Source organism: Atractosteus spatula, chromosome 7 (genome assembly GCF_055471065.1).
Source record: "Atractosteus spatula isolate fAtrSpa1 chromosome 7, fAtrSpa1.hap1, whole genome shotgun sequence".
NCBI lineage: Eukaryota > Metazoa > Chordata > Actinopteri > Semionotiformes > Lepisosteidae > Atractosteus > Atractosteus spatula.
The window spans coordinates 33,445,890-33,459,637 of record NC_142712.1 but is presented as its reverse complement, the minus strand read 5'-3'; the positions used below and the strand labels follow the sequence as shown (position 1 = coordinate 33,459,637).

The following is a 13,748-nucleotide window of genomic DNA, read 5'->3' as shown; positions in this document are numbered from 1 at the left end:
TGCGTGAGACATGGCAGCCATTCTGTATCAGCAGCCTTACCACACGGCAGATAGGTGAAGAGAGAAATTACCACACCAGCTCATACGAGTAATAGGGTGTTTTTGCTATACCAGATTGTGCAAGTTCAGCTAGGGCAGTGGGGTTCACACACCTGCTCTTGAAAGCAATGCCGTTGGATCTTTAAACAAGATCTCTAATTAATGTGGGGGGACTCGGTTCCTGGTCCTAGAGGAAGGAGGTTTTCAGGTCTCTATAAAGAACCAACATTTGAAGATCTGGGAGAAGTGGTTCAACTGGTCAAATTAAGCCAGTAACCAGCTAGTTCACCCCAGATTTAACGGCTCATTGTACCTCCTACAGCTGTGGTTCCCAACACTGGTCCTGTGGGCCCTCTTGTGTCTCGCGCCTATTGGGTTCTTAGTCACAGGCTGACTGTTTTTGATTTTCTTTATGGGGCATTATGTTTCAATTTGCTTTCAACTCTTATAGTCAGGTCTATAGTCAATCTATGGGATTTCTACCTGTACCAGTTCATAGGTGTTTCAGAATTCCCTTTATTCAGCCATGGTGCCTGATGTGTAACCAGTTTGACCACTGCAGAAGGAGACAGAAAAGCTCTGGTTTAATGTTACTCTCACCTATGTCTGTTCCTTGTGAATTAATCGGCTATTAATAAATAGCTGCTCAGCCTGGAAGAAGAGTAAGAACGTTCAGGAGATACTTCTCACAATTTTGCATGCTACAGGTGTTAGAATAATTTTGGAGAGTAATTCTGAAAGTCTAAACACGTAAGTGAGCAGCATGGTGGTGTGGTGGTTAGCATAGTGCTGGAGCCCTAGGTTTCATTTGGTTTAACAGCCCTGGGAAGTTCTTATGTTCTCCCTGTGTTTGGGTGGGTTTCCTCCAGGTGCTCCTGTTTCCTCCCACAAAGACCCACTAGTAGGTAATCGGCCCTCGTGTGAATGTGTGTATCTGCTTGTGTCTGCCCTGCGATAGAGTGGCATCCTGTCCAGGTTTTACCCTGCCTTGAGCCCTTAGCTTGCCAAGATAGTCTTCTGCCCCCCACAACCCTGAATTGGAAGTGGTTAGAAAATGAATGTATGGATAAGCAATTTATCAATTTAAACTCTAGTTTTTATGAAACTTCTTAGTAAACTTTTAAACAGTTGCAGGGTTTCTATTTCTCTTCCATAATGGCAAACAAGGAAAAACTAAAATATAGCCCTATTTTAAAGTTTTTTTTTTCATTTTAACACAACAGAAGTCTTAACATCTGAGGAAAAATGGAGAAATCATAACTGTCGTTGTTGGTTGCAAATATGATCAATTTTAACGAAACATTTTGAAATATAATGAAACAAGATGTTATTTCTCATGTCCATAAAAACGGCCACACACACACACACACTAAACGTACGCTGCGTGTAAGTTCAAAACATCTACCGGTAATGCATGGAACGAACGAAAATATGTAGGCCTATGTTTGTTTACACAGTCTGAGTAACGAGAAAAACAAAATCCCGAACAATTTTTGGAATTTTATAAATCCCGGTGGGACCGATATTTTAGGTCTCAAAAAGAGGACTTCTGGTCACCCTCATTAAAACCATCAGTTAGCACTGGTGATTTGGAGCTCTGGTGGAACGAATATCAGCAGACACAAGGATTCCTAATACCTAGTGCGCTGTGTCCCCACCTGATACTGGGGTATTGGTTTGCAAATGTTGTTCCACAGGGAAGAGCACCGTCTATATGTGCAAAAACAACAATTACCGCATAATATTTAGAAATCTCTCTTTTTATTGGTCGAGGTCGAACAACAAGGTAGGAATTCGTCGGCAAACAACTATTAGAAACCTATTGCTTGTGCACACGTTTCTTCATACTTTTGTTCCTAGCGTGCAAGTGTATATACTGTACATAAAAGATAAGACGTGAAAACATGAAACATATATGGGAAAAGCAGTAGTGTGTACAGTATTGAATTAAAATAAAGAAGTGTGAAATTCGCGGAACTATCGTTTCGGACGGGAATTCGACTGGGAACATTGTTTGTGCCGCACCGCTTTCCACCAATAGGAGAGCACGCCAGATCTAACAGGAGGAAGTTATCGGCGTTTTTATTAAAGTTATGGATCTGTCTGTTTTTGGACACGGACAGCGTTACCTCTTTCTGTGAAGAAGGTAAGTCCGTTTTACTTAATGACAACTTTGTAACTAAAATGAAATACAAATAATCTCAGTCTGCATGTTGTTTTTTTTTTAACTTTCATTGAAATATCTTTAAAAATTGGGAGTATCGAGTGATTATGCGGACTGTGGTTTTATAAATATTATGACAGGTGAAATATGAGCGTCCAAATCGTACTCATAAGATCAGTAGGGCTCAGTTAATGGACGAATTTCGTGGGAAGGTCCCTATGAAGTCGCTTTAAAACATAAACATTTGACAGTAGATTAGACTGACATTAGACAGTTAATGACTGATCCGACAGCGGAATATCAAACACAAAAGTCTTTATCGTCTTTAAAAAACCCTAGATGTGTATGTTTTAATCTAGACCAGCTTTTAGATTCTGGTCTTTTGGTATCCCTATCTGAGGGCTGTTGGTTTGAGTTCGCTCTTAATCAGTGAGGCTGATTAACCTTTAATAATTATTGTTAGAAATTGGTTGGAGTTTGTCATTAGAATCAGCCTTCAATCAATTTCTGTTTCACATCTCCAGTCATGCTGGTGTGTGGGATGTCAGTTACAAAATTCCACCTTTTGTGGGGGTGTGGAATATACAGATTCTTCCCCTCCTGTGTCTGGACATTTTGAATTAGTTGAGCTGTTTAGACAAAAATAAGGCTGCGATCACTTAATACGAAAGCTCAGGAAAGAATGGGTGCTACGCTACCTGCAGTTGACTGTTTTTGAAGCCAAAGACTACGTGCAAAACAATTTAAAAGAGTAATCAAGTGAGTAATTCAATTGCAGATAATCAAACAGTCTCAGAGGTTAAAGTGCTCAGATGCAGTGAAATCCAAAAGACTTGTGGACCTCCAATAACAGGCTTGAGAACGGAAGCCCTCTCACTCCTGGAGGGCTTATTGTTCTATTTTTTGAGGGATTTTTGTTCTAACCAAGATCTCAATTACCCAGTTGGTGTAAGTATTTATTTAGCTGTGTAACTGTAAGTCTTCTAACCAAGATCTGAGGTTATTAATAGATTACTATACCTGAAGTGAATGTCTTGTTTAACTGTAAAACACTTTAAGAAAAATCCTATCCATATCTAATTTTGAAAAATAATGAGGCTAAATGTTTAAATGACTACTCCATAAGGAGGAAAAGACAAAAAGAGAACAAGAAAATATGAGGCCCTCTGGGAACTGTTTGAAACCACTGCACTAAGTACTTATTTAATAGGACTTTCTTAGCCAGAGAAGGAAAGTGTTATTTCTCTAAAGTAACAGCTCTTCCTGTATGGGTATTGATCAGGTGTTGCCCAGTGAGGATGCCATACCTGGGCTCGGAGGACACAGTGAAGGAGCTGAAGAGAGCTCTCTCCAACCCCAACATCCAGACAGACCGCCTCCGCTACAGAAATGTCATCTTCAGAGTCATCCGGTGAGTCCCGCCTGTACAATACACGTCTCAATAGGCAGAGGGGTTTCTCTAGAGCCAGCAGTGACTGCTCCTGCTTCCAGGGAGGGCTCACACTGTGGCAGGCCTTTTCTGCTGGAAAAATGTTCCAATACGAAAATCCTTTATTGTCTGGTTTCCCGGAATTTTGTTGGATTCACACTGAGGCATACCAAAATGGATACAAACCATCCATTTAGACATCATGTAAAGAATAAATATGACATAAAAGACAGCAGGGCAACACAGTGGTTAGCACTCCATGTCCAGAATTGAACCCAGGGCACCTGTGCTGTGCCAACCTCAGCTCTGCACTGTGCCACCCAGGGTGATTTTTGTGTAGTGTTAATGTTGTCTGGACATATAAATGTGAAGGAGCAGTATGTGTTTAAGAGGCTTAAGGGAGGTAACAGGTAAGGTGGAGCTTCCAAATAAAAGGCAGTCGCTCATATTGGCTGGGGATTTCTCTGTCAAGACTCAGGAGAGGAGGATGCTCTGGATCCTGAGCCTGTTTATGGTTCTTATTCTGTTCCGGCCGGTCCCATTGGAAATTAATTGGCATCTTTTTTTATCACGGGTTTTGCCGTGGACTGGCTGACCGCTCGTGATGGGGCTGAAGGAGATCTGCTGCTGAAACGTCTTACTCCCACAGGCACATGACGCAGGGCCTGGACGTGTCTTCTCTGTTCACGGACATGGTGAAGGCCAGCGCCACGGTGGACGTCGTCCAGAAGAAGCTGGTCTACCTGTACATGTGCACCTACGCCGCCCTGAAACCCGACCTGGCGCTGCTGGCCATCAACACCCTGCGCAAGGACTGCGCCGACCCCAACCCCATGGTGCGAGGCCTGGCGCTGCGCAACATGTGCAACCTGAGGTCAGCCCCCTTCAGAAAGATTCACACTGACAGGCCTAGAGCTCCGATAAAGAGCTCGCCTTCTGTACGGTTTTATTGGAGTACAAGTGCAGTGATTCCATCTGAAACATGATTGTCCAGGGGTCCGGTAATTGATTGCACGGCACAGTGGCACAGTACTGGTGCACTGGGGTCATTTCCTGGGTTACTATCTGTGTGGAGTTTGTATGATCTCCCCGTATTTGCTTTGAGTGCTTTGATTTCCTCCGCGGTCCAAAGACGTACTGGTAGGTTAATTGGCTTCTGGGAAAACTGGCTCTGGTGTGTGTGTGGGTGTGTTAGTGTCTGAGAGTTCCCCGCAAAGGACTGGCATTCGATCTAGGGCGTACCCCACCTTATGCCCATTGCTTGCAGGGGACAAGCTCCAGCTCTCTGCAACCTTGAATAGGATGAAGCGGTAAGAAAATGGACTTATTTTTGCAGACATACTGGTAAGTTAATTGGCTTCTGGGAACATTTGCCCTGGTGTGAGCATGTGTATCTGTTGTCTCTGTGTGTCCTGCGATGGACTGGTGTCCCGTCCAGGGTGTATCCTGCCTTGGGCCTGTTCCTTGACAGGATAGGCTCCAGCTCTCCATGACCCTGAATTGGATGAAGTAGTTAGGAAACAGATGGGTGGATGATTGAGTATTAAACAGAATTAGACGACTGTCACTGATATATCACTGATATTGAGATATATAGATGATTTCTCTGAGAACGTGGTGGGTGCAGTGGTGGGAGATGCAGTTAATTGTTTACCTCAGCAGTTGTAAGGGAAACAAGCAAGTCTAGCGTGTAGAGAAGAGATTTTTCTTCTCCACTTAAGACCAGTTTTGCAAAACAAATGACGTGGGAGGTTACAAAACCTCAGAGCAAAAAAAAAAAAAGCTTTTCAAAGTCATTCTTTGCATCCAGAGCAGGAAAACAATGCTGATTTCATCTTCATCCAGCATACAGTGCCAGCGTTTGTGAGACGGTTGTTTGCTGTGTTCATCCATCTCTGGTCTTCAGGTGATTTGAATTCAGTTATCTTTTGAAAGTGTTAAATGACAAGGTTGGTATATGTGAGACTACGGTTTTCTACGTCTTATTTTCAAAAGGCAGTGTATTAAATAACGACCCTCAGTTAGGTCCAGAACGCACAAAGGATGATACCAGCCAGTTATATTGGGCTCCCTGAGCTCAAAAGCAAAAGAAGAAGCAAAGTGTTTTTAGTCTTATTGTACTGTTCTACTGACATTCCTGAATTGTTGAAAACAATTAAACCAGCTAGACAGACACTCACTCTACATAAATGCTGTTTAACATTCCAGCTTCATCAGGACACATTGTCCTCATCTTTGTTTTACTGGTTTTTGACAGAAATCTAGCTCCTCAACAATTCGTGCATTCTTTTTCCTTTTTTGAAACATTTCTGAATTTCCTGTGTTTTCTATATTTTCTGCATTTTCTATATTTGTTCCTTCCTTTTTATAGGACAGTGTTTTTAAAGCACACTGATCCTCCAGGAGTTTTGCTTGGTTGTTCTTATATCTGTGACTCTCCGTCTTTTTCCCAGAATGCCTGGCATCTGCGAGTATGTCCAGCAGCCCCTTCTCCTCGGACTGAGGGACAAAGCTTCCTACGTGAGGCGGGTGGCAGTGCTGGGCTATGCCAAGATGCGGAAGATGACACCGGACACTGAGATCGGTGAAGCAGGTTTTCTTGATTCTTGCTGTGCCCCGGGGGCAGTATCGAGTTCAACACAAACACAACACAACACAAAACATCTTGAGCACTTCTCTGTGCTGTAGGAATTAATTTGGCAGCAAAAAACAGGGCCAAGGCTGCATTCTCAGACCATACTGTGCAGCGCAGTATACTGTATATCCAGCAGCCCCACACTGTTTCAGTTTCTTGCATGCCAGGACTGAAGAGTACTCTAAGGAAATTAGTTTATGCAGAATATAGCAATCTTCCAGGGTTGACAACTATAACCAACTGTCATCAAATCATAGCTGACACTTCATATCTACTGCAATGATGATCCCTACTAAAGTGCTAGTGGAAAAAAAGTGAATGATTATTAAGTACAAAATGGTCTGGTAAACAGCATTGCACCACTGCAGGAGAGTTTACATTGTTAAATCCTGTCCTGTTTTTATCTTTCCTTGCATCGACTTTGCTAGAAACGTGCTATAGAGAAAAGGCAACAAGTCTAGAGCTTCATTTTTCCAAGAGATTTATCTCTTTATCAAGAGATTGTCAGTTTTATTATTTGTGTATTAAAAGGCAGATCACCCATCAGATTCCCAAAAGCCGAGCAGAGTACAGCACTGCTGATGGAGATGCAGTAACGTGTTTTTTCCTGCAGATGGCGCTGTGGTGAATGAGCTGTACGGGCTGCTCCGGGACCCTGACCCAGTGGTCATGGTGAACTGCCTGAGGGCCCTGGAGGAGATATTGAAAGAGGAGGGAGGTGTTGTCATCAACAAACCCATCGCTCACCACCTTCTGAACAGGTGCACCTAACAGGCCACATCCCAGTGTGGAAGAGTTGTTCTAGAGCAGCAATTAGCAGTCACTTGTACAGTTGTCGTTTGTCTTCATCCTACTTCTGCAGCGGCTGTTTAAGCATGTGTTTGAGCTGTCCAACTGGACACAGGACAGTGACAGTTGAAAAGCTATCCAGATGGACACGGGACAGTGGCCAGTTGAAACTGCCCGCCATGAACATGTTTACTGATCTGTTGACATCTGTTTGAATCACGGCCGGATGTCTGTTCTTCTCTTCAGGATGAAGGACCTGGACTCGTGGGGTCAGAGCGATGTGCTGACTTTCCTGCTGCGGTACGAGCCCCGCAGCGAGGAGGAGCTCTTTGACATCCTCAACCTGCTGGACGACCTCCTGCGCAGCAGCCACAGCGGCGTGATGGCCGCCGCCGCCCGCCTCTTCCTGCGCCTGGCCGCCGCGCACCCGGGCGTGCAGGCCGACACCCTGGAGCGCGCCCGCGGCCCGCTGCTGGCCGCCTGCGCCTCCCAGTGCCGCGAGCTGCGCTTCGCCGCCCTGTGCCACGTGCGGCAGGTCCTGCGCAGCCTGCCCGGCCACTTCAGCGCCCACTACAAGAAGTTCTTCTGCAGCTACTCGGAGCCAAGCTACATCAAGTTCCGCAAGATGGAGATCCTGACCGAGCTCGCCAACGACGAGAACGTGGACATGATCCTGGAGGAGCTGCGGGCGTACTGCACGGACGTGTCCCCTGAGCTGGCGCAGGCTGCCATCTTTGCCTTGGGTAAGCAGCTCCCCACCCCAGCTGATGTTCAGGGACGGGGGTTAGAAATCGCTGCTCTGTACGACAGCGGGAGGAAACAGTTGAACAAGGCTGTGCTCCCGGCTTTTCTTCTGGTGATGAGACACAGCTCGATTGTCACAGACCCTCTTGCTACTGTCTGTCACTCGTCACTCAGGGGAGCTGCGGAAACACCAAAGCACTTTGTGATTGTTTTTCAGCATTCTGCTGTATTCATCTTTCATTTATTATTCTGCTCTTTAAAAACTCAAGTTCTTTCCTTTCAGGGCGCATCGGTCGAACTTACAGCGAGAAATGCCTCAACGTTTTAACCAGCCTGCAGGGACTCCGACAGGAGCACATTACTTCTGGTGAGGAAGGTTAAAACTAATCTGAAGGCTCCTTTTGGTCTGATATCATGAATTGTATGTGTTATTACTACAGACTCCGAGTTATTGCTAAGTGGGGAAGTATGTACATTCTGTAGGACAGTATTATAAGGCTCAGTTTGCTTTCACCATTTGTCTCTTTACTGTTCTAAGTGTCACTTCCTACATGTGCAAGATTTCTTGGAATGGAACTTGAGCTTTCTTTTGGGGAAAAATTGAGAAAGTTTCTATTGCAGCTACTGGGATATTGTCACAGAGCTTGGTGCCATGAAGTTTGTTCACTAAATAATCAGTGTGCTTAGTCTATACATGAGATGTGGATAATAAAGTGCAAGAAACGCATGGCAGTGAGACACAAGAAAGACATCTTTGCAACTGGATGCCCTTGAATAGAAACTTATTTTATTTGACATCGGCAATAAGTATGCTATGGCGTAGCGGGTGTGATCTGAGCTCCTCCTGCCTGTTACTCCCACAGCTGTTGTCCAGACGTTCCGCGACCTGGTGTGGCTGTGTCCTCAGTGCGTGCCGGCGGTGTGCCAGGCCATCGCGGGCTGTGAGGAGCACATCCAGGACAGCGAGGTAGGGGGCGCCACCATCGCAGAACAAGCTCACTCTGTAGAGTCTCAAAAAAATCAGATTTCTCCGATTTCCAGCAGTACTCCCATGCCTGTGCAATGCACGTCAGCCGTCTACAAGGCCCAGCACAATCTACAAACCAGGCTGCGAGATTCATATTTGTTTCTCTTTTCAGTGTATTTTTTGTCTCAATTGTTTTTTCTTTCTATTATGAAGCCCTGACAGCTGTGCATTTTGCTTTGGGTTGTTCTTGATATTCGGCTACAGTCCAAGTATTGTCGTCCTCCATCTCCAGCAATGCAGTTCATGTTTATTGAGTGCATTAAGTACATTTTGTTAAACTTAAATTGACAATGATTTCTCTTCTAAAATAATTGAAGACGCATGCATTCTACTAAGGTATGGTAGTATTTTTATTCATTTTTAAATGAATATATTCATTTCTGAATGTTGAGAAAAGCTCGGTAGGTTTTGTGTGGTGAAGACGTTTAACTGTTGCTGCACAGGGTAAGCAGGCTCTGATTTGGCTGCTGGGAGTCCAGGGTGAGCAGATTCCTGGCGCCCCCTATGTGCTGGAGGAATACATTGACAGCCTGAAGACAGAGGTGTCTCCAGCTGTCAAGCTGGAGCTGCTCACCGCAACCACTCGGCTCTTTCTGTCCCGTCCTGCTGAGACCCAGGACATGCTGGGCCGCCTGCTCTACCACTGCATAGGTATAGCCTGCCTACCTCCCACCCCTCTTCTGCTTTATCCACCACAGGGTCACGGGGGAGCCAGAGCTTCTCCCAGCAAGAAACGGGCACAGGGCAGGATACACTCTGGGCAGGACGCTAATTCAAGGCAGACAGAAACACACTCACATACAAACTCCACATAGACAGTACACCAGGAATTAAACCCAGTGCTGTGTGAGGCTGCAATGCTAACCTAACCAGTGGGCCATCATGCCCCCCCCACTCACTTAAAGATAAGCTCCCAAAAAGACTGTCAGCAGGAGAGGATTCTGAATAACAGCCTGGACGTTTCATTGCTGGTCCAAGAAGGCTCTGGCTAAGTGGACAAGCCTTGGGAAGAAGGCAATGTGTTCTCTAGTGCAGTTCTAACTGCTGAACATGGGATGCAACATAGACACAATAGGAACAAACATGTTCCAAATATGTAATAGCTTAGATCATTATGCAAGGGCATCTTGAATAGGAAGCGAACAAGATGGCTAATGTAAAAGGAAGCAGAATTGTCAGTATTTGTTTAGCAGACCCTTATCCAGGGTGACTTAGTAATATAGTAAATCTAAAATTCAAATGGAGAGAAAAAAACCCAATGACAAAGACACTGAGGCAGGCACATGTTAGAAGTCCCTGCGCAGAGCTGGATGAATGAGCAGTAAAGAACATGAAGATTGGGATTTGTTGATTACGGGGCACCAGAAGGGCACCAGTGCACATGCTGCAGTATTAGTCGATGGTAAAAGTCCACGACTGTGAGAGAGTGATACAAAGTAATAAGAAAAATAATTTCAATGAACTTAATTCTTCCAAAAAAACTACCTCATGTGGCATCATAGAAGCTTTATTTTATCTTTTTTCTTTTTGGTAGCTGCATGTGGGTATAATACAAGCTGACCTAAAAGCAAATATGTGCCAAAAATGCTGGAAATATTTCCTTGTGCAGGCGTGGAGGAACTAAGAAATCAAGTACCAGAGGAAACGTACAGTGCTGTAGTCAAGCAGCAATGCACAGATTAGGTGGATGTCAGTTTGTTAGTACTTTGCACTGCGTGAAACACCTGACTTCGCTTTAGCCTCGGGCAAAGCACCGGATCTTCTAGTGTTTCAGGACACTAGTATACATCCATCTGCTTTCTAATCACTTCTTCCAATTCAGTGTTGCAGGGGAGCCAGAGCCTATCCCTGCAAGCAACAGGAACAGGTCAGAGTACAGTTACAGGCACGCACTCACGCCAGGGCCAGGTTTCCCAGAAGACAATTAGCCTACCAGTATGTCTTACATAAACAGTGGGAGAGCATGCAAACTCCACATAGATAGCACCCCAGCAATTGAGCCCAAAGGGGCCGCAGTGGTATTAGGACTCAGATACCCCCTCCCCCAGAAAAAAATGATTTTTAGTGTTCTGAAAAAAATTGGTACCCATGGAGCTCCTTCTGGTTTTTCTTTAGAGGAGGAGAGCAACATGGCCGTGCGCGACCGAGCTTTGCTCTGCTACCGCCTGCTGCGCTGCGGGGTGGAAGAGACCAGGCGGGTCCTGGAGGGCCCCAAGTCCGACCCCTGCCTGGGCGTGATCACCGGTCGGCCTGAGGAGCCCATCAACAGCTGGGCTTCCGACTTTAACTCCCTCGTGCCGGTTTATGGTCGAGAGCGCTGGGCAGCCCAGGCCACCACCAGGGGGAGCCCTGAGCCTCCTTCCCTTGGTACTGCAGAACCAGCTGAAGCAGGTAGGTGGAGCCTTTGAGAGTTCAAGTGCCTAAAGTCACTGATCTGTGTGTTTATATGCTGAACAGTCACTTCTCGAGACTGCAGAGAAGCAGGGCAGGTTACTTCAGTAGAATGGGAGTCAGGGTTAGTTAAGTGGATGAGGAAGCTGAGTACAAATGTGAGCAGAGGGCCAAACAGAACTCAATAGAGACTTAATTCAATTTTCTATTTCACTATTTGGCAGCTGTAATGGTTGTCACAAAACGTGACCTAAAAATGAATACATTGAAAGGGTTTACCTAAATAGATTTTAGCTAAGTTTAGATTGTTGGAAAAAAAACCTCTTTATGATAGTTGGAGCAGCGAGAAAGCAGTTGCTATCTGGTATGATGTTCTGCATTGTGTGTGTACATATAATATACATCCTTTTCTAAATTTGTTTTCCTTTTATTTATATGGTACACACCATCATAACATTGTCTATCATTTTATGTGCCCTTAGACAGCCTTCTTAGCTAAATCTTATATTCCACTTTCCAGATTAAGATTAGATATTGGCAAAAGCTTTTCTCTTTGCACTGTGTTTAGAGGATAAGATGGTCCATAAAGTCTTGCTTCTGGAGTTGATAGAGTGGGTTCTGAAGTCTTGAAGCTTGGAAGCAGCCTGATCTATGTTTGAGACTGGCAGGATACTTTCAATCTAATGCATACAATTCAGCACAGTATTTCATTCAAGTTCAGTTTTGCACATCATAGTCTTGACATATTATTTCTCTATTCTGTTGATTGGAATGGAGCTCCTTCAAACAAAGAATACTTCCAATCATACTCTTTGTACAGACTAAGCAGAAAAACTATATTTTATTAACAACAAATATTCATATTGATGTACTCAAAAAGCATTTAACTATCTTCAACTACCTGTACCTAGTACAGTGTACAGTAGCCAAAACTGCAGTTATATCAGAAGTCTGATCCATTCTCTTGCCATCACCTGTTGACTTTGTCTCTCCACAGCCAAAGAGAAAGGTGAGGAGGCAGCGTCCTGCCCTTCCGATAATGGGGATGGTTTCTGCCTGAACACAGTGCCAGCCCTGTCCCCCGAGCTTTTTGAGAAGCATTGGTTAGAGCTGGAGTCGGCGCATGTCCAGACCCTTGCCTGCCGACAGCCAGCTTCATCCCCAGAAACCCTGCAGGCCGCCTTGCAGCTGGTCAAAATTCAGACCCTGGCTTTCAGCAGGCCCGGCGCTCGCCCGTGGAAGGCCTACCTGTACACTTACAGCTCCGACACTCTGGTTCTGGCTGAACTGACGTGGGACGCGGACCCAGGGGTGGCTGACCTCATTGTGACCTTAAAGCAAGACCCGAAAGATGAGGAGGCTTTGAATGGTGTTGTGTTGGTGCTGCAGACAGTGTTGAACACTTTAACCAAGACTCGTGCGTCTGTCCCCTGAGACTCCCACAGGTACCAGTCCAGTAGCCTGGAAGGTTTACACTGGACAAGAAACTGCGGAGAGAGCTCTGTCAACCCAGTGACACTTAGAAGCTGAGATCAGCCACTGGGTTGCGCTTTTTATTTTATCAGCTTAGAACCAGGGTCTGGCTACATCTGCTGAGCACAGGAGCTCATGTCACGTGTGCTTTACTCTGTGAGCATAGACGCAGTGTTTTCTGATCTGAACACCTCAGTGCTAAACCATCTGAACCCCCCAAAAATCACTCTTTGGAGTTGTTTTACCACCCAGTTCGCTTACACAGCACTTGATGTATAAATGAATCCAGCTTCTCTAACCTTTGCCGGCCGAAAAAATTTAAAAGAAGAATGCCTGACCGTGTGAAGGACAGTTGTGGGAAGAGGTTATTTCATGATTAAAAGGGCCCTGGGACAGTGAGGGGATTGGAAATTGTTTGGTTTGTAATCACAGTCAAGGAGTCAGCCCTTAACTGATTCCCACTGCCCTGCAACACCAGGGTCTTGAAACAGCGCCTGAAGGAGGAGAGCTTTGGAACTTATCATATTAAGAAAATTAGAAAGCACTGGGGCTCCTGGGTACCAGTTTCAACTGGCCTATTGACCACAGCTTGCTGTCCCAGAAGAAGTCAGCCACCTCAATGAAATTTAAGTCAAGAGTGCCTTTTTTAAAACTGTAACGGAGTGGTGTTCTGCTGTTATGCATTGGACAGCACGGAATAAGAGAAATGTTTTTTTTATATATATATATGCAGAACTAATATATGTGAAAATAAAAGTGAATGAGAATTTCATCTTCATGTGGTGCTTGAAAAGGGGTATGGGTTTTGAAATTCAGGAAGCAGCTAGATCGTGTACTGCTCTTTTTTAAAATTCTGAACTAGCCTTCCAGTTTGGGAGCTGCTACTCCTTAATCACCTCCACTCACCCACACGACCTATGTACCAGCAATATTAAATAAACCATAGAGCCCTTTGCTGTTTTTCCCCCACACTGCTTGTACAGGAACAATGGCATCAGCTGGCATCATGCAATATGCAGGGAAATGTTTTTTTGACCAGGAAAAAAGCATTTTACTG

The 13,748-nt window shown here is 45.0% G+C and overlaps 1 protein-coding gene across 2 annotated transcripts; it reads left to right on the top strand.

Moving 5' to 3' along the window:
• The first annotated feature begins 2,065 nt into the window (after positions 1-2,065).
• ap4b1 (adaptor related protein complex 4 subunit beta 1) lies at positions 2,066-13,463 on the top strand. Of its 2 annotated transcripts, XM_088922402.1 has the most exons (11): positions 2,066-2,185; positions 3,486-3,614; positions 4,282-4,506; positions 6,086-6,216; positions 6,881-7,028; positions 7,303-7,799; positions 8,084-8,167; positions 8,664-8,767; positions 9,271-9,478; positions 10,943-11,218; positions 12,216-13,463. In XM_088922402.1, the coding sequence occupies exons 2-11, from the start codon at positions 3,502-3,504 to the stop codon at positions 12,650-12,652; spliced, it is 2,223 nt and encodes a 740-aa protein (XP_088778528.1). In that variant the 5' UTR covers positions 2,066-2,185; positions 3,486-3,501; the 3' UTR covers positions 12,653-13,463. The 2 variants fall into 2 exon arrangements, with proteins under 2 accessions (XP_088778528.1, XP_088778529.1); XM_088922403.1 differs by lacking the exon at positions 4,282-4,506 and having other exon boundaries at positions 2,115-2,185.
• Positions 13,464-13,748: the final 285 nt, after the last annotated feature.

Coding starts and splice junctions, on each gene's coding strand:
- ap4b1 (XM_088922402.1), top strand. CDS start 3,502: ATGCCATACCTGGGCTCGGAGGACACAGTGAAGGAGCTGAAGAGAGCT. Junction 4,507..6,085: donor CGCAACATGTGCAACCTGAG/GTCAGCCCCCTT, acceptor TCTTTTTCCCAG/AATGCCTGGCATCTGCGAGT. Junction 8,768..9,270: donor AGCACATCCAGGACAGCGAG/GTAGGGGGCGCC, acceptor GTTGCTGCACAG/GGTAAGCAGGCTCTGATTTG.